At 52.2% G+C, this 19,802-nt stretch overlaps 1 protein-coding gene across 1 annotated transcript; it reads left to right on the top strand.

The window, feature by feature from the left end:
- The first annotated feature begins 2,974 nt into the window (after positions 1 to 2,974).
- On the top strand, positions 2,975 to 5,305 carry Selplg (selectin P ligand). The gene has a single exon (XM_059249472.1). It carries the CDS (start codon positions 2,975 to 2,977, stop codon positions 4,223 to 4,225), a length of 1,251 nt encoding a protein of 416 aa, XP_059105455.1. The 3' UTR covers positions 4,226 to 5,305.
- Positions 5,306 to 19,802: the final 14,497 nt, after the last annotated feature.

Below are 19,802 nucleotides of genomic sequence, written 5' to 3'. Positions count from 1 at the left end.
TAAAGCCTCCCTTGGTCTGGACTGGGCCAATCCCCTCCTGGGTGTCTTTGGGCCTGTCCCTGTCTCTGTAACTGCCTTTCCAAGTACCATAAGGTTTGTTTTCACTTTTATTATTATTATTTTTTTAAATAGAAGATGTGATCAAGCTGGGCATAGTGGCGCACATCTTTAATCCCAGCACTCCGGAGGCAGAGGTAGGCGGATCTCTGAGAGTTCGAGGCCAGCCTGGGCTACAGAGCAAGTTCTAGGATAGCCAGGGCTACATAATGAGTTCCAGGATATCCAGGGCTATGTAGAGAAACTATCTCAAAACAACAACAACAAAAACAAAAGAAAAAAAAAAAAGTCCACAAAGATGTGCTCAGAGTTGCATTTTAAAAACTCAGTGCAATTCTAACTAACCCGCGAAAGAGGCCAGATTGAGCCGAGCAAAGAGGGACCGACAGGTTTGAGCCACCCGGTCCCTCCCTCCTGCCAATCACATGTATGAAGGACCAGGGAAGGATACAGGAAATGGTGGATGTGGAAGCCGTCTGCTTCAGAGACACTGCTGGAGGGTTGTGTACCACCAAAAGATACTGTGTGCAGGGCACCAGCAAGTACCCAGGTCCAGCCACTCACCACAGCATTCTCACGGCTGGATTCTGTCTTCTCTAAACCCTGGCCAGTGCCAGGAGGACGTAAGGGGTCAGGGGGATGTTGGCCTAAAGGAAAGGGCTGTTCTTCCTGGCGCCCTTGTTGGGAAGACAGTGGTCCCATACAGACAAGTCTGAGGACTGAGCTCCTTGAGAGGTGAGATTCCTCCTGGATCCTGTCTCTGGGCCCTGAGGAACTTACAGGAGAAGTCGGCCAGAGCAGCCAGAGCAGCGACCTCGGCTGAGACCTTGCTGTGGCATGGCTCCCATGGCATTTTCACAGTGCCTTGGAGGCGGGTCTTGTCCCCATTGTCCAAGCAAGGACACCAAGGGACCAGGACCAAGGAGAAACGCTGACAGTCATCAACCGAGAGGAGAGGCAGCTCAGTGGTTAGGAGCACTTGCTGCTTCTCCTGAGGACCTGAGTTCGGTTCCCAGGACCCACATGGCAGCTCACAGCTACCTGTAACCTCAGCTCCAGGGCGTCTGATGCTTCTAGTCCCTGAAGTCAGGTGCACATGTCCCCACACAGACATATCATATGAATAATTTAAAATACTTAGAAAAAAAACTGTTTTTTTGAAAAATTTTTGTTTGGTTGGTTGTCTTGGTTTGGTTTTTCGAGACAGGATTTCTCTGTGTAGCCCTGGCTGTCCTAAAACTCACTCTGTAGACCAGGCTGGCCTTGAACTCACAGAGATCCACCTGCCTCTGCCTCCGGAGTGCTGGGATTAAAGGTGTGCGCCATCACCGCCCAGGAGGTTTGTTTTTTTAATTTTGAGACTATAATTACATCATTTCCCCCCTTCCCTTTTCGTGATCCAAACCCTCTCAAATGCCCCTCCTTGTTCTATTTCAAATTCATGGGCTCTTTTTCTATTAATTGTTGCTGCACACATATATGTATGTGTATAGAAATATATTCTTAACTATAACCTGCTTGGTCTGTATAAGGTGACTTGTATGTATGTTTTCGGAGACGACTGTTTCGTGGTGGGTTTTTGGAGATGACCGTTTCGTGGTGGGTAACCTGTTGGTGTGCTCTTCCCTGGGGAAGACTGTTTCTCCCCATTAGAGTATTGCTCAGGTGGCTGTAGTTCTTTCTTGTGTAGAGCTGAGGTCTTTCCCCAGCCACTTTGGCGTGTCTATGTTGTCTTTGTTTGGCTCAAATATATCCTTTTTAAAAAAGAGTTGAAGACCCGAGGACAGGCAAAACTGTGTGGGGCAGGGAGGAGACAGAGAGCTGGAGGGGGCGGGGCTAAGGAGAAGCATTAGGGGCCAATGAGCTGCCTTTTTCCTCAGCTCTCGAATGCTGAGTCACAACGGACCTTCCTCTTTTTTTTTGTGTGTGTGTGTGTATTTTTTTTTTTTTTTTTTTTTTTTTGATAGGGGGAGGGTTTGAAACAGGGTCTCATGTAGTCCAGGCTGGACTCAAACTCACTATGTGGTTGAAGATGATCTTGAACTCCTGACCCTCCCGCTTCTGCCTCCTGGGTGTTGTGATTACAGGCATGTGTCATGTCCAGACCCTTCAGGCTTCTTAATTTTGCTTTTTTGTTTTTTAAACAGACTCTCACTAAGTTATGCAAGGCTGACCTTGATCTCACTATGTAGATAGGCCTACTTCAAATCTCAGGCTCTCAAAGCTGGGATTATAGTCATGAGCCTAGTAAAAATAAAATATTTTAGGGCTGGAGAGATGGCTCAGTGGTTAAGAACAATGGCTGATCATTCAGAGGACCAGGGTTTGATTCCCAGCACCTACATGTCAGCCTATAACTGTATCTCCAGCTCCAGAGGATCCAATGCCCTCCTCAGACACTGCATACATGTGGTTCCTAGACATTTAAGGAGGCAAAACACTCATATACACAAAACAAAATTAACTATATATATATATATATATATATATATATATATATATCATATTATTCTTTTTTAACCACTGAGCATGGTAGTTCATACCTATAATCTCAGCACTCAGGAGGTTGAGGCAGGGGGATCATTAGTTTGAGGACAGCCTGGGGTGAGACTCTCAACTCAAAAAATAAAATAAAATAGAATAAATAAAATTAAAAAGTAAAAAAGTAAATAGAGTGTTGGGGAGAGAGAAAACAAAATGTAACCAAAATCGCTAGGGAGGTTGGTGAACCTTCTCAGATGGCCGGATGGTGTTATTTGTGTGGATAAGCACAAAGCTTCTAACAGCTAAGAATGTTACCTCAAATATGTCTGATGCCACAGTGCCGGCCCCAGACCAGACCAGTGCTCCTTGTGTGCTCCTCAGCAGGCACGGGCTGACACCATCCCACCTGTCCATCCCTGTCTCCTCAGGTACCATGCTTCCACGCTTCCTTCTGCTGCTGAGCATCTTGGGCCCTGGCAACAGCCTTCAACTGTGGGACACCTGGGAGCAGGGAACCAAGGAGGCCTCACGCCCTGTGCGTCTCCGGGAACGGAGACAGGCAGATGTGGGTGATGATTTTGAGTACCCTGAATATAGCCTGGATGGCACAGATCCCCCAGAATTGCTGACAAATGCCACCAACACTGTGACTGCACACCCTGAACCTGTGACCACGACGGCCGTGCTGGAGCAAAGAGTTTCTGGAACCCCTGAGTCAGCCACTGCCCAGGTTACCGCCACTAGCCCTGCTGGCCAAGATGCAGGAGGGCGGGCTGTTGGAATGCTGAGCACAGAGTCTGTCACACAGCGGAAGCCAACCACAGTGGAGATGACTATCCAACCAGCAGCCACGGAAGCAAAGACCTCACAGCCAGCACCCACAGAAGCAAAGACCTCACAGCCAGCACCCACGGAGGCAGAGACCTCACAGCCAGCACCCACGGAGGCAGAGACCTCACAGCCAACATCCACGGAGGCAGAGACCTCACAGCCAACATCCACGGAGGCAGAGACCTCACAGCCAGCAGCCACGGAGGCAGAGACCTCACAGCCAGCAGCCACGGAGGCAGAGACCTCACAGCCAGCAGCCACGGAGGCAGAGACCTCACAGCCAGCAGCCACGGAGGCAGAGACCACCCAGTTTTCCAGGAGTCAGGTTGTAAAAAGTCGGTTCACAGAGTCCACAGCCACAGAAGCCCCTTCCACAGAGCCCACTGCCACGGAGACCCTGTCCACAGAGCCCACTGACTCTACCACTTTCCTTGTGCCATCTGTGAGTCACAAGGACAAGGATGAGGCAACTGGCCACTTCAATGGCAATGGTTGGAAGAACGAGCTGTTGGTGACCCCTGGGAGCTCCCTGGCTACAACGACCCCAGTGACCTCCGACCTCATCCCCGTGAAGCAATGCCTGCTGGCCATCCTCATCTTAGCGACCCTGGCCACCATCTTCCTCGTGTGCACCGTGGTGCTGGCGGTCCGCCTCTCGCGGAAGAACCACATGTACCCGGTGCGGAACTACTCCCCCACGGAGATGATCTGCATCTCATCCCTCCTACCTGAGGGGGGCGACGGGGCCCCCGTCACGGCCAATGGGGACCTGCCCAAGGTCCAGGACCTGAAGACAGAGCCCAGTGAGGACCACGATGGCGATGACCTCACCCTGCGCAGCTTCCTCCCTTAGCGCCCCCCCCCCCCCTCGGCTCCCTGAGCAAGACCCTTGCCGGCTTTACCCTCCACGCCCACCCACTGGTCACCAAGGCCACAGATCGGGGCTACCTGGGTGAACTTTCTCCATAGGGGTCGTGAGGGAAGAGGCCTTGACCCACCCCAATCATGGCCCAGAGCCTCCAAGGTCCTGCAGCTCCTGCTTTATTCATAGAGCCTAGTGGCCTCTTTGCCAAGGACCACGGTAGCAGTTGCTGCTCCTGGACCCCTTTCTCCACTCTCCGCTGTTTTTTCTGGGACCCCCTCCTCACTTTCCCCCCCCTCCACCAATGCCTCCCAGTGCTGTGTGACTTCCTGCAGGGTCACTGGAGTCCTGACCTCACATCCCCAAGAAAGAAAGAGTTCCCTTACCCCACTCACAAAGCCTTCCTCTCGGTTGCCGTGGTTACCTGATAAGAAAGGATCTCTGGGGGGAAGCTGCTATTTCCCAAGGCCTGTCTGATCCTCTACACTGAGGGGCAGCTTGGCTTTCCCCAGCAAGGCTTGGAAAGACAGTCAGTCCTTCATTAGGGTCTGTGTGAAGCATGAGCTTCCGTCCAGTGACAGAGCGACCTCGCACTGCGGCCTGGCACAGCACAGGCACTCAATAAATGTGTGTGGTAGCAAATGGTGGCTGCGTCCTTTGCCTGCCCAGGTTGCCACCTCCAGGTAGTTTCCCCAAAAAGCTCTTAGGCCAATGTCCATGTTGCTCTTAGGCAATAGAGACTTCTGGTACGTTCTTGGGCAACTGCAAGGGGGGAGAGCTCCATGTGATTGCACACGCCTATGATCTCAGCACTAGAGAGCTGGAGGAGCAGGAGTTCAAGGTCACCCTCCACTACCACAGCGAGTTTGAGACGACCAGCCTGGGATCCATGAGACCAGTCTCAAAGAAAACGAAAACTAGGTCTGGCTGGATGGCTCAGTGGGTAAGGGTACTTGCAGCCAGGCCTGAGGTCCTAAGCCTGACCGGGGCCTACACGGTGGAAGGAGAAAACTGACTCCTCAAAATTGTGCTTGGATTTCTACACACATGCTCATGCACAATAAACAAACAAACTCAGCAAATAACAAACCAGAGAACTTCATTGAACACACCCTTACCAAGTTGGGCTGAGAGAGGGGGGGGTCCCTCAGCTCTCAGACAAATATGCCTCTTGGTACCCACGTGAACCTGCCCAGAAACCTCTCTCCTTTCTTTCTTTCTTTATTTTTTAAATTTTTATTTTTTTTTATTAAGAAAAAATTTTCATTCATTTTAAACACCAAAGATCCCCCTCTTTCCTCCTCCCGCCCCCCAGCCTCCCACTCCCATCCCCCCGCACTTCCACCCACAAGAAGGCAAGGCCTCCCATGGGGAGGCACATCCAGTAGAGGCAAGTCTAAGCCCTTCCTCCTGCCTCAAGGCTGCACGAGGTGTCCCATCATAGGTAGTGGGCTCCAAAAAGTGCGCTCATGCACCAGGGATGGATTCTGATCAACCTCTCTCCTTCCACAGGGAAGTGCCCAGCTCCACTAACGCCTTCCAGCAGATCCCCACACCTGGCAGAGTCCCTGCCATTCATGACACTTTCCAGGCTGCCACTTACCTCCCAGGAGACGTGGGCAGTTGCTGAGAGTTTGGGGTTGACCAGTTGCATTTTATTTTATCTTATTTTTTGGTTTTTCGAGACAGGGTTTCTCTGTGTCGTTTTGGTGCCTGTCCTGGATCTCACTCCCTGGTCCAGGCTGGCCTCAAACTCACGGAGATCTGCTTGGCTCTTCCTCCTGAGTGCTGGGATTAAAGGCGTGCGCCACCGCCACCGCCCCCTCCCCACGCACCCCCCTGCCCCCCGCCCAGTTACATTTTAAGGTGAAGGTGGTGAGTATCCCTGCTGCGACTTCCCACATTAGTTTTTTAAGCCTCAGACGATGTGGTGCGTGATGGTGTCCCTGTGTGTGAGAAATGATGGTGTCCCTGTGTGTGGGAAATGATGGTGTCCCTGTGCCCTGTTATGAGGAGTTGGCTCAGCCGGAAAAGCACTTGTCTTACCAACATGAGGACCTGAATCCACGAAAGTTTGATCCCTGGAATCCACGAAAAGCAAAACAAAACAGGTGTGGTGGTTCACACTCTTAACCCCAGCCCTGGGGCAACAGAGGCAGGTTGTCCTCTGGCCAGCCAGTCTATCCTACCTTGAAAAGTCCAGGCCGATAAGAGACCATCTCAAATGGAAGGTAGATAATTCCCGAAGAGCATCAGCTGAGGTTGCTCTCTGGCCTCCCTGGGCACATGCACACATGTACGCACACACACATCTACACCTATACACACACACACACACACACTCATGCAACCACCCCCCTACACACATACGCATACATACACCTACATACACACACACATACTATACATACGCGCGCACATCCTGAGGACCCTGAACTCTCTCTCACCCCACTCCCAAGTCCTTTCTTCCAGTCATTTCCAGACAGGAGAGCCTCTTGAGCACACAGCCCCCATCTTCTGCGAGAAGAACAACAGCATTTCTCTCCCAGAAAACACTCTCTGGAACAAAGAGGCCTTGACCCACCTGCTCAGGGTGTGACCTGCAATGCAAGGGTTCAAAGAAAAGGCTGAATCTTGGGAGAGAGGGTCAGGGATGAGGACAGGAGGAGCTATGGGAAAGGCAGGAAGGAACATGGCAGGTGATGGGACCCTCGGGGAAGAGCAGGGAGCGGTGGGGAGATGTCCCAGCATCTGGAGGTGGCCCTGTCTGCTGCCTCCCCCCAGACCTTTAGAGGAGGCCCGCTGGTGGGCTGGTCAGATCGGGGTTCATCTCCTCCGGGTCAGAGACAATAGAGTCACAGACCCGGCTTCTACAGGACTTGAGGGCATCCGAACAGTTAGTTCCCTAGGGCCCTGATTCCCTTCCTGAGGATGCTGCCTGAGAACACAGGAGTGGTTTTCTGGCTTGGAAAGGGACTCACCCTGGATGAGAGGAACAGCCACCAGGGGGCGCTGGCCACCCGCTCCTGGAGGATGAGGGTGCGATGAGGAACCGGGCAGCCTGGGGTTTTGAGTGTGGATGCTCTTGGCTTTTTCTGGTAATGTATTTGCTAAACAACTCATTCTCAAAGCTTGACACCTGGTCCTCGGTCAGATTCCAGATGCCTCTTGCGCACAGCTGCCCTCCCCCATCTCTGTACGCCCCTGACCGTGAGAGCCTGAGTCAGCCAAGGCATCCACTCAGCAAACCCACACATGTCTGCAGTATCTCCCTGAACCCCTCAAACAGCCTTCAAAGGCGGCCCTCAAATGTTCTCCATTTCATAGAGGAGGGATTGGAGGCTCAGAGAAGTGAACTCCCAGCCCCAGCCCCCTTAATACAGAGGACCTGGGACTGGAACCCAGGCCCTGGAGCCACGCTCTTTACCATGATGTTACTCTCTCCTCCAGATCACAGCGGGGTTCTGGGGGAATCCTGTGCCCCAAGGTCTCTCTGTTGACTTTCCTGTCATCTGGAAGTCCCCCTTGTCATCCTTGGAACGGAGGAAAGGCATGGTTCCTCGGAAGGGTGACAGAGAAGAACCAGCCCCTCTCTGTAGAGACCAAGAGGATGCAGAGCTAGGCCCAGCACAAAGAGGGCTGGCATGTGCTGAGCACTCTCTGCATGCCTAACCCTTGTCTGTATTATCTCATTCAGGTCTTAGGGGGACTGCACAGTTGGGGTGCAAAAGTCACTGTGGGGAAACTGGAGCTCAGAAACCAGGAGCAAACAGGTTGCATTGCCAAAAAGCCAGAAGAGGCGGGGAGAGGGTCGGCAGGAGGTGGAGGGCAGGCAGGGAGAGGATCAGGCAGAGGTGGGGGTCAGGCTGGAGGTGGGGGTCAGGCAGAGGTGGGGGTCAGGCAGGAGGTGAGGGCAGGCAGGAGGTGGGGGTCAGGTAGTTGGTAGGCTAAGTTTACGCCCAGTCTTTGCCTCCCCCCCACCCCACCCCCACCCCGTGTCAAGGGCTGCCCCCTCCCACCCATCACACGGGTGTTTCACTTGACAACCGATCTGAGCAAGAGCTCAGATTCTTCTCCCCGTCTGCCACTAGCACAAGTCACAGGGTGTTAAGAGTGTGTACTAGCCGGGCGGTGGTGGCGCACGCCTTTAATCCCAGCACTCGGGAGGCAGAGCCAGGCGGATCTCTGTGAGTTCGAGGCCAGCCTGGGCTACCAAGTGAGTTTCAGGAAAGGTGCAAAGCTACACAGAGAAACCCTGTCTCGAAAAACCAAAAAAAAAAAAAAAAAAAAAAGTGTGTACTAGTGTAAGTACAGGAGTGTGCGTGAGGGAGATGAACTAGGCCATGGAGGAGTATCTGGAGGAGGAGGAAGAGTCGCTGCGGGGGTGAGGTGGGGGAGACTGAGGATGTGGGTGAAGGGATGATAAAGACAACCTGGGGGATGCTGGAGTTAGAGAGGGTGGGGGAAGAGCAAGCTAAGACCTCGGGGTTCTGCTGAGGGCAGCCATCCTGAAGGGGGCCTGAGGGAAAGGCAGTAGAGGGCTGGGATGAGGAAGGGAGGGACCCCTCGTGGGATTTCAGCCTTGTGGAGTGTGAAGGCCCTCCAGGTGTTTCCCTAAGGCAAACGCTGATGCCATCAGCCGTCAGGGGAATGCTCAGGGAAACCCCACTGAGGGTCACAGCATACTGAGACTGAAACCAAAAAGGACAGCAGCACCCTGCTGGATGGGGAGGGGCTGGGGTGCCTTGCAGGGCTGGTGGAGTTATTCATGGTGGCACCCAGTTGCTGGTGAGGATGGGGAGGGGCTGGGGTGCCCTGCATGGCTGACGGGGTCCCAGATGGGTTTCTTTGGAAACCAGTTGGGCAGATCGCCAAAACGTTCAACACAGACTCTGTGTTGTGCAGCTTGGGAATCCCACTCCCAGGTGTTTGTCCAAAAGAATGCAAATACATGCTGATCGGAATCCATTCCCGGGCTGGTAGCAGCCTCAGTCCTAACAGCCAAATTCAGCTGGTAAAGGGGTAATGACATTGTGGTACATCCATACGGTGGAATAGCCCTCAGAATGAACAAGAGCACAGCTGCTGACGTGTTGAGCTCACTTGCTGGATGGCAGAAGCCAGGCACGGAGGCTGTATGTAGAATGTGGATTCTAATGACACAGTGTCCAGGAAGGGGCTGTAGAGATGGCTCAGCTGGCTAAGAGCACCAGCTGCTCTTCCAGAGGACCTGGGTTTCGTCCCCAGCACACGGGAGCTCACAACCACCTGCAGTTCTAGCTCCAGGGTATTCGATGCCCTCACTTCCGCAGGCACCAGGCATATGTGTGATGCACATATACACTTGCAAGCAAAACACTCAAAAATAAAAGTTCAGGAAGGGGCTGGAGAGCTGGATTGGAGCTTAAGAGCATTTATGCATTTTTTATATATACAGTGTTCTGCCTACATGCATGCTTGTGGGCCAGAAGAGAGAACCAGATCTCATTACAGATGGTTGTGAGCCACCATGTGGTTGCTGGGAATTGAACTCAGGACCTCTGGAAGAACAGCCAGTGCTCTTAACCACTGAGCCATCTCTCCAGCCCGGTACACATATGCCCATGTTGAAACATATCCACATGTATAATTTTTTAAAATTTTAAATATTTTTTGGGTGGTGGTGGCGCACACCTTTAATCCCAGCACTCAGGAGGCAGAGCCAGGCAGATCTCTGTGAGTTGGAGGCCAGCCTGGGCTACCAAACTCTGAGGTGAATGTCACCCAAAGATTCACAGCTTCTCCTTTCCCTGGTTTAGGAAGGAAACAGACATCAGCCCGAGACCCTGCTGGGTGTTTTCTGATGCCTTGTGGTGCTTATTTGCAGCCTGGTTGGTCCGGGGGCTCTGGAGACATTGTGTGTAAGACACACACACACACACACACACACACACACACACACACACACGCAGCTGAGTAATCACGCTCCCTCGCTGCTGGCTGAGTTTGCTGTTACACTCTTCCACTAGTTCCTCACCCAAGGTGAGTCCTTCTGGGTAGGCTATTTTATCTCACAGGTTTGTCACTGCGTGGGAGTCAAGCGGCCGGGACACGGAGCAGCAGCCGGTGTCATGTCACATCCAGTCAAGAGCGTGCACTCATGTGACCTGGCTCAACTCACCCCTCCAGTCTGTGCGATTCAGAATCCCCTGCCCAAGGAATGGTGCTTCCCACGGTGGAGGGGTCTCCCTGCTCGAGGCAATCCCCTGCAGACCTGCCTACAGGTCAACCAACCAAATCTAGACACTTCCTCATTGAGACTCCCTTCCCAGGCTGATAGGTAAAACCAAACATCATAGCCACCTAACTAATGCCACGCAGCCAGAAAATCAGAGATCTGGATTTAATCTCTCTCTCTCTCTCAAAGCATAATTTTTTTTTTTTTTAAGCCAGGCATGGTGGCACATACCTTCAGTCCCAACTTCAGGAAGCAGAGACATGTGGAACTCTGTGAGTTCAAGGCCAGCCTGGTCTACATAGCAAGTTCCAGGACAACCTGAGCTATATAATACACAAAAACCCAATACATAGCCAGGCAGTGGTAGTGAACGCCTTTAATCCCAGCACTTGGGAGGCAGACAGAGGTGGATCTCTGTAAGTTTGAGGTCAGCCTGGTCTACAGAGTGAGATCCAGGACAGCCAGGACTATTACACAGAGAAACTCTGTCTTGAAAAACAAAACAAAACAAAATACATAAATAAAATAAAAGTATAAAACAAAACAAACCATAACATTTTATAAAAAACCTTTCCAGAGTTTAATTAGCTCAGGATTAAAGTCTTTTTTTATTTTGAAAGAATTTAAAATGTGGATGTGAGTTTATGTGTACCTCATGTGTGTGTATAAGTGTCTGCAGAGGCCGGAGGATGTCAGATCCCCTGGAACTGGAATGACAGGTGCTTGTGAGCTGCTTGACGTAGGTGCTGGAAACCAAACTCAGTCCTTTGCAAAAGCAGTAAGCACTCTTACCCTCTGGCTCATCTCTCCTGCTCCTAAAGAGCTGAGATCAACCATGACCACAGCCTAGCTCCCCGAGCAATGGCTGGGAACCCCCCAAATTTCAAAATCGCTAAGTCAGGTCCTAGCCTGACTTAGCAGCAGTGAGGTTCCTCTCCCAGAGAACTTTGAGTCTGCGTGGGAAAAAACAACTGCTGTCCACCTGTGGTGTCCATCTGGCCAGAGCAAAAGCAGAGAGGCCACCTAAGTCCACCAGCTCTGGGCTAAACTCCAGAAGTCTGGGGGCAGGCCGCCACACTCGCAGGCCCCCATTTCCTCATCTGTGATTAGGAGTGTTGGTGTTCGTCCCCTCTGTAGAGGTAGCCCCAAGGGGCAGGAAGCAGGTCTGAGGGACTGATGTATGGCATGGCAGGCAGAGACAGTCCCCACCTGGTGGCAGGAGACTGCAGCTTGGTGAGGAGGGGAAGCCAGGAGGTAGGGTGTGGAGCCTCTGCCTGGAGGAAAGCCGGTTGAAAAGGACCCTGAACCCCACGTGTTAATAGTGTTAGGAAGTGGGACTTTTGAGAGGTAATTGGAGGTCAATGAGGTCATGAGGGCAGGGTGCCATGGCAACCTCGGTGGCACTGTAAGAAGAGGAAGACAAACTCTTCTACATGGCTCTGGCTGTCCTGGAACTCACTACATAGACCAGGCTAGCCTCAAAATCAGAGATCTGACAGCCTCTGCTCCCCACACCCTGCCCCCACCAGTGCTGGGATTAAAGGCGTGCACCACTATGCCTGGATCTCCCTTTGAGCTTTTAAGGCCACCATCTTCTCATATCACCTGCAGTCCCTTGTTGTAGAATATTAAAGATGTGACCAGGCGGTGGTGGCGCACACCTTTAATCCCAGTACTCAGGAGGCAGAGTCAGGTGGATCTCTGTGAGTTCGAGGCCAGCCTGGACTACAGAGTGAGTTCCAGGACAGACACCAAAACTACACAGAATAACCCTGTCTTGAAAAACCAAAAAAACAAACAAATTCTGTTTATTCTACAGAATAAACAAATGTAGCACGTTTGTTTTTGTTTTGTTTTTTGACAGGGTTTCTGTCAAAGACAGATGGGATAATTTAAGAAAAGCTGGCTAGAAACAAGCCAAGCTAAGGCCGGGCAATTAAGTAAGACTCTGTGTGTGTGTGTGTGTGTGTGTGTGTGTGTGTATTTGTGAGCTGGGTGGCGGGCCCCTGAAGAGTAAAGAGCAAAAACAACCAACTCTGGTGCCCAGGCACAGATGGAGCATGTGCATGGGCAGGAAGAGACTCACTTTTTCTGCCATCATCCCCAGCAATGAACAGGTGACTGGGGAACATTTGGAGAATGTCGTAACAGCTGGAAGCTTGTCAAACAAGGCAACTCCAACCTATCCCAATGGAATATTGTGGTGGTATTGTGTCCCCCAAAATATTGTGCACCCTAATAAACTTATCTGGAGTCAGAGAACAGAACAGTCACTAGACAGACATAGAGGCCAGAAAATGGTGGCACTCACACCTTTAATCCTAGCCTTCTGGAGGCAGAGATCCATCCGGAATCTCTGGAAACAGCCAGGCGTGGTGACACACACCTTTAATCCCAGGAAGTGATGGCAGAAAGCAGAAAGGTATATAAGGCGTGAAAACCAGGATCTACAGCAGGTTAAGCTTTTAAGCTTTTGAGCAGCACAGTTCAGCTGAGATCCATTTGGATGAGGACTCAGAGGCTTCCAGTCCGAGGAAACAGGATCAGCTGAGGAATTGGCAAGGTGAGGTGGCTGTGGCTTGTTCTGCTTTTCTGATCTTTCAGCGTTCACCCCAATACCTGGCTCGGGGTTTGTTTTTATTAATAAGACTTGTTAAGATTCGTGCTACAGAATATTCTTCAAGCAACCAAAAATGACGTTTTGAAGAATAACATGGAACCCAGTTGTGGTGGCTCATGCCTGTCATTCCAGCACTCAGGAAGCTGAGGCTGGAGGATTGCTTCGAGTTGAAGGGTAACCTGGGCTGTGGGTGACTTGGGCTGTATAGCAAACACCACGCCAGCCTGAGCTACAGAATAACACCTGCTCTCAAGAAAACGGAACAACTGACGAGGAGCTAGTGAGGTGATTCCTGGGCAGAGGCACTTGCCACACAAGCCTGACAAATGAGTTTGATCCCCCCAAAGCCCACATGAAGGTGTAAGGCAAGAAGTCACACACACACACACACACACACAAAAAAAAAAAAAAAAATTAAAAAGACAAATGGGGAAATATCAATGATGTCTATGTTAAATGAAATCTGAATCTGTTTTCTTAAGATTTCTCATGGTCAGGAAAAACCATTAGTGTGACGACATCAGGGACCCAGCCTCCCCAGGCAGTGACACCAGTGTCCCTGGTACCCCTGCCCACACCGGAAAGCTGTGGCGGCCTCACCTCCCGGGGGATGTTTGACCATTCTGTAGATATTTTTGGTTGTCACAACTAGGGAGGTACAACAGTCATATCGGGGTACATCTCAACAGGGCATAGTGTCCCCCTTCAGGGTGGCCCCCCAGTGTCCGTGGTACCTAAGTGAGGATTCAGAGGTTCCTCACATAGCAGGAGAGACCCCAGAACTTCCTTCCCAGTGATTTTTGGAAGCCCCGATTGGCTTCTGGGTCCCCAGGAGCGTGGCTGGGGAGTGTCCTCTTGGTGGTGTGAGGAGGCTACAGCCACCTCTGTTTGGGGCTCTGGGCTGTGAAGCCCCCCACCGTGGCCAAGGTTAGCAGGAAGTGAGGGCTACTGTGGGCACAGAAGCCCAAGCAACCTGTCGCTGGCTTGGTTACTTTCACTCTTCCAGGGTGGCTCTGGCTTCTGTGTCCCGTAGAGGCATGAGTTCAGGTGATGTCCCCCAAGTGTGGGAGGCCAACTCCCACCTTTAAAAAGGGTTCCAATGAGGAGGAGAGAGGGATAAGAAACTTTTAGATAGAAAGAGAGTAAAGAGGAGCAAGACAGAAACACAGGGTAGCTTTGGGAGGACCTGGATCAAAACCCACTGGTCCCTATCGATCTACCTCAAGACCCAGCCATACCACTCTTGGGCATATACCCAAGGAATGCTCAATCATACCACAAAGATACATGCTCAACTATGTTCATAGCAGCACTATTTGTAATAGCCAGAACCTGGAAACAGCCTAGATGCCCATCAACTGAAGAATGGATTGAGAAAATGTAGTACATATACACAATGGAATACTACTCAGCAGAGAAAAACAATGACAGCATGAAATTTGCAGGCAAATGGATGGAACTATAAAATATCATCCTGAGTGAGGTAACCCAGACCCAGAAGGACAAACATGGTATGTACTCACTCATAAATGGTTGCTAGATATAAAGCAAAGAACAATCAGACTGCAACCCACAGAACCAGGGGGGACCCTAGGATGACTGTGGTTTATAATAAGCTTTGGTTTTACTCAATCACTGGGCAAGCCTCAATGAAACATTTCACTATTAGGATAAGAATATGTACTGTATCAAGCTGATAATAGAAAAATAAATAAATAAATAAATAAATAAATAAATAAATAAATAAATAAATAAATAAATAAAATGGGGGGAAAAACAACCCACTGGTCCCTTCTCTCATCAAAGGGACTTTTTATAACAATGCCAAGGGGCGGGGCAAAAGACCTCCCCCTTGCTAGATCAAAGCACACTGCACAGTCAAGTGTAGACCCTTCCAAACACCTGGTAACCACGCCCGTGGTCCAATCATCCCCTTATGCAGCCCTGCTGGGTAAAGCAAGCTCAGATCCTCAGACCCTGAGTAAGTTCTCACTAGGAAACCTCTGTGGCTCTCTACACCCAAGAGTTCAGCAGTCCCTGTGGAGACATCGAATACAAAGGGTCATGAGTGCGGTCCAATCAGCTTATCCATGGAAATTTCTGGGCCCCGCTTTGCCCTTGTTAATTTTCTGACACACGTCTGCATCAGACGGTTAAAGGGGGCGCTGGGTAGCTCTCACTGAGGTGCCTTTCTCAAACCTTTCTGCTCCTCAGTGCACATTTTTCTACCTCAGGACCTTTGCATGTGCTGTTACTGATGCCTGGTGCCCTCTTCCCAGATCTCTGCACAGCTTGGGCACACAGATGTCTGCGCGGTTGGCATCTTCGAATGCCTTAGGTCTCAGCTTGAAGCCCACCTGCTTGGACAAGACCATCAGAGTCCCCAGCCGCAGCCCCTTACCCTCACCCAGGCACGGCGGATGGGTGCTATGGGAGGGCTTAGTTCATACTACTCCCTGTCACTATATATGGCACACAGTAGGGATTCAGAAAACATCTTATGGATCAGGGAAATAAAAAGGGAAGCTTTGTAAAAGGCTAAAGGCACAGATGAAAATGGAAAGCCTACAAAAGTCTGGAAGTCAGGGTAGCTGGGTTAAATCCTGGTTCTGATGCTTACTTGGGGGGGGGGGGCATGTTACAGGACAACTCCCTCACCTCTGGGCCTCACTTCCTCTCCTTGAAATGTAGAGGAGAGGCTGGGTGGTGGTGGCGCACGCCTTTAATCCCAGCACTCAGGAGGCAGAGGCAGGAGGATCTCTGTGAGTTTGAGGCCAGCCTGGACTACAGAGAAAGGCACAAAACTACACAGAGAAACTCTGTCTCAAAAAACCAAAAAAAAAAAAAAAAAAAAAAAAAGAAAGAAAGAAATGTAGAGGAGAGCCCTCCTTGGTGCCAATCTGTGCCCATCGGCGAGGGAGTCCCCAGCTGCGAGGCAGGCAGGACCATCCCAGGGGCACCATGGGGGCCTCACAACCCTCTCAGCCTGTCTGCCTCTGTGGTTTTAGGGACCCAGACCCCGCCCTGCTGAGTGCTCTGTCTTTTGGCCTAAAATTAACTCACAAATTCCTTGGCTGCCTGGCCCGAGCTTCTAAGTGACAATTCAAACCAGATGTTTCCAGCTGTCGGTCCCCATCCCCCCAACCCCGGCTGACCCATGCTGCTAGTCTATGCCCAGGCTCAAGAGGTTAGACCCAGGCTTGAGTGTCAGTCTGGTGCTCTACCTGCCTAGGCTCTGGGGCTGGGGGGGCCAGTGGGAGGGCTGTGTGCACAGCTATCCAAGAATAGGCCATTTTTCTAAAGATATGGTGGGGTGGGGGAGCTCACTGAGCATTTAAGGAGGGGGTGGGGTGGCTGAGGCTTCCTCTGCCTTGTGGAGCCCCGCTGGGTGCCGCTACCCAGCTTCTGTGATCATTACCCTTAATTCCCTGTGCGGCCACTTTGCCTTGATGGTTCTCATCTGGGTGCCAAGGAACCCTTGTTCCACAACAGAGGGAAAAGGACCTGGCTGGTTGGCCACTCCATGCCTGGTGTTCCTGCCAAGCCACAGACCCTCAGGGCAAGTAGCGTGCTGTTGGTGACACCATTGGCTTCTTTGGTCCCACCCTAAGGGCCTTGTTCCCCTTGGTAGGTGGTCTGGATGTCCTGGAAGACCGCCCCCACCCCCGGGGGCAGCTGTCCCTGGGTGATCCCTGGCCCTGGGGCAGAAGGCTGACTGGAGTAGCCAGCTACCTGCAGGAAGATGAGGCAGAGCTTCTGGACCCAGCTGAGCCGGAACTATGTGGTCAGATGCAAGGAACTGAGGAGAGGACCAGAGGCCTGCATAACCATCAGGGGGTTGGCACAGAGCCCTTGGTCTGCCTGGAGATGGGGCCCTGAATATCTCTTTCTCTGGGTCCTTGAGAAAAAAGGATTGTGGATGCACAGAGGCTTGATGGATGAGGAATGTGGCCAAGTTTTACATACATGCACCACACAGCCTGGCCAACATGGAGACCAAACCCCTTCAAATGTCCCCAGAGCTCCAGGCCCGGCCCGCTGCCTTCTGACTTCACGCCTTCCCATGCCCACTTCGTCCACTCCATTTGGAGACACATCTCCCTCCTTCTCACGTCTGGATGGTGCCAGGTGACCCTACCCCAGGATCTTGGCATCACTCTTTCTGCCTGGACCATTCCTCAGAACATCTCCTGGATCCGCTGTCACCTTCCTTCAGGTCTTTTCAGGAACGTCACCCTCCCCCTACTCTGTGACCAGCCCTGTACCACCAAGACATCGTCTAGGCATCTTAAAAATGGTCCATGACCTCTGACCAGGATGTAGGTTCCGCAAGGACAGGCCTGTGTGGCACCTGAAAAATGTCCAGAACATGCCACGAGGAGGGTGGGGACGGGAGGGAAAGGGCAATGTGGAGGGACTAGAGGGCTACAGGGAGCCGGAGAAATGGACGCGACATCCCGCAACTGGGAACTTCAAACCTCTTCCTGCTCTTAGACATACAGGGTCTACACACACACACACACACACACACACACACACACACACAGACACACACCGCCCCTGCACTGCCTGGGGTTTGTGGAGCAGGGAGGGAGCTGACCAGCCTGGAAGCCCCCAGCAGGGAGCTGGTGAAGCAGAAGGGCTGAGGCCGAGGCTGCAGCCTGGTAGCTACCAGCTGCAACGCTGCTGCCACCATGGCCCCCGGTGAGTCTCATAAAGTGGCTCCTTCCACAGGGAGAATGTAAATGTTTACAAGGCAGCCACAGCTGGCTGGCCACCCGGCCACAGGAAGTTCTGGGACCCCAGTCCTTGGCCTGTAGTGTGCACCCCCCCCCCCCACGGAGGGATGTGGGTTCTTAAGAACACTTTGAACTGAGTCATAACCTGGACAGGGCAGGTCTCCTGTGTCCAGCTGTGCCTTCCCACACTGTGTGTCCCTTGAATGGGAGCCTGAAGGCCACCGTATCCAGGACCACCCTGTTCCGTGAGCCCCTTGCCAGCCAGAACTCCCCCCACCCCAAGACTACTGTTCTGATGCCTCAACCTGAGGCTGAGTCTGGCCTTGTTGTTTTGTGGGTTGGGGGTGTGTGTGTATTTATTTATTTGTTTGTTTATGAGACAGGGTCTCATGTAGCCCGGGCCGGTCTTGAACTCACTATGTGCCCAAGGATGTCTTCGAACTCCTGATCCTCTTGCTTCCCTTTGTATGATTACAGACACGTGCCTCAACCGACTGAGCCACTGTTCTATTTAGCTCTGTCAACTGGGCATAGCCTAGCGTCACCTGAGAAGGCTGGGGGATTGTCTTGTTGGCTGATGTAGAAGAGCCCAGGCCACTGCGGGCAGCACCATCCCCTGGGTGGGTAGCCCTGGGCAGTACGAGAAAGCCGGTTGAGCGCAGGCCTGAAAACAAGCCAGTCAGCAGTGTTCCCGCTTGACTTCCTGCCCTGACTTCCCCTCGTGATGGACAGCGACCTGTAAGGGTTCCCTTTTCTCCCCTAGTTACTCTTGCCCTCGGTGTCTGTCACAGTGACGAAAAGCAAACAAGGATAGCTACCCGCGTCTCCAGCTTGTCCTAGCCCAGCTTGGTGGTCACCTTGGTTAGACTGACAAATGCCTAGGACGCCGACGAAACTCCACGGGTACTCCTCCACCGGCCAGGCTTGGGCTGTGCTGGGGCTGCAGCCCAGGCCTCGCTGGCCACATGAAAGACCCAGCTATTTTTGCTCGGAAGGCAGGCCCCAGTGCCCAAGGGTTGTGTAATTAGATGTGGCCCTGGACCCATGAAAGGCTGGAGCTGGGGACTGTGGTGGGCTGGCACTGCCCAGAGCCCAGAAGGAAGAATCTCAGCAGAGACCCAAGCTCGGGGCGTTTCCCAGCCCTCCCAAGCTCCGCTGGCCAGGGCCGCTGAGCAGGGCAGTGTGGCTGCTAATTGCAAGGAAGTTCAGGGCAGGGTCTCTGAAGTGTTTCCAGGCGGAGCAGAAACCCTGGCACTGCTCTGGGCCTCTGAAATTATGGGTTGCAAGGGAACAGCCCAGCCTGTGCTCCACACCACAGGCCCGCCCACGCCCCGTGGATGCCACCGCAGGGCCCCACACGTGTCCCAGAAACCGCGGGACGTGGTGTGAGACACCGGGGAGGGATGGAGCTTCTCGTATAGTGTTGGCTGACTGGTGCCTGAAGGTCCAGGATCAGATGGCAGGGGCATCGTTCAGTCATCTATTGAGCCCCATTGTGTTTCAGGTGTTGGCTTAGATCAGAACCCACAGGTTGCCCACCTCAGGGTCGCACGCATATCAGATATTTACATGACGATTCATAACAGCAGCAAAACTACAGTTCTGAAGTAGCAATGAAATGATTCTATGGTTGGGGGGGGGGTCACCACAACACGAGGAAGGTTGAGAACCACTGTTCTAGCTAGATGCTAGAGTCAGGATAGGGCCCCAAACAAGCAAAGTTCTTTGTCCCCGCAGACCTGGCTCAGCCACGCTGGCCTGATAATATTTAGGAGCTGCCTCGGTGGTACTGTGCTTTTGGCCACCTCAGGGCCTTTGCACATGCTGTCCAGCCGCTGGGAACCCTCCTGCATCCGTGCCTTCCTAAATCTCTTCTCCCCATCTTCTTTTTTTTGGGGGGGGGTGTTTCAAGACAGGGTTTCTCTGTGTAGCTTTGGTGCCTATCCTGGATTTCACTCTGTAGCCCAGGCTGGCCTCGAACTCACAGAGATC

This window comes from Peromyscus eremicus, chromosome 23, assembly GCF_949786415.1.
Source record: "Peromyscus eremicus chromosome 23, PerEre_H2_v1, whole genome shotgun sequence".
Classification (NCBI taxonomy): Eukaryota; Metazoa; Chordata; class Mammalia; order Rodentia; family Cricetidae; genus Peromyscus; species Peromyscus eremicus.
This window is presented reverse-complemented; position numbering and strand designations above follow the sequence as displayed.

Coding starts and splice junctions, on each gene's coding strand:
- Selplg (XM_059249472.1), top strand. CDS start 2,975: ATGCTTCCACGCTTCCTTCTGCTGCTGAGCATCTTGGGCCCTGGCAAC.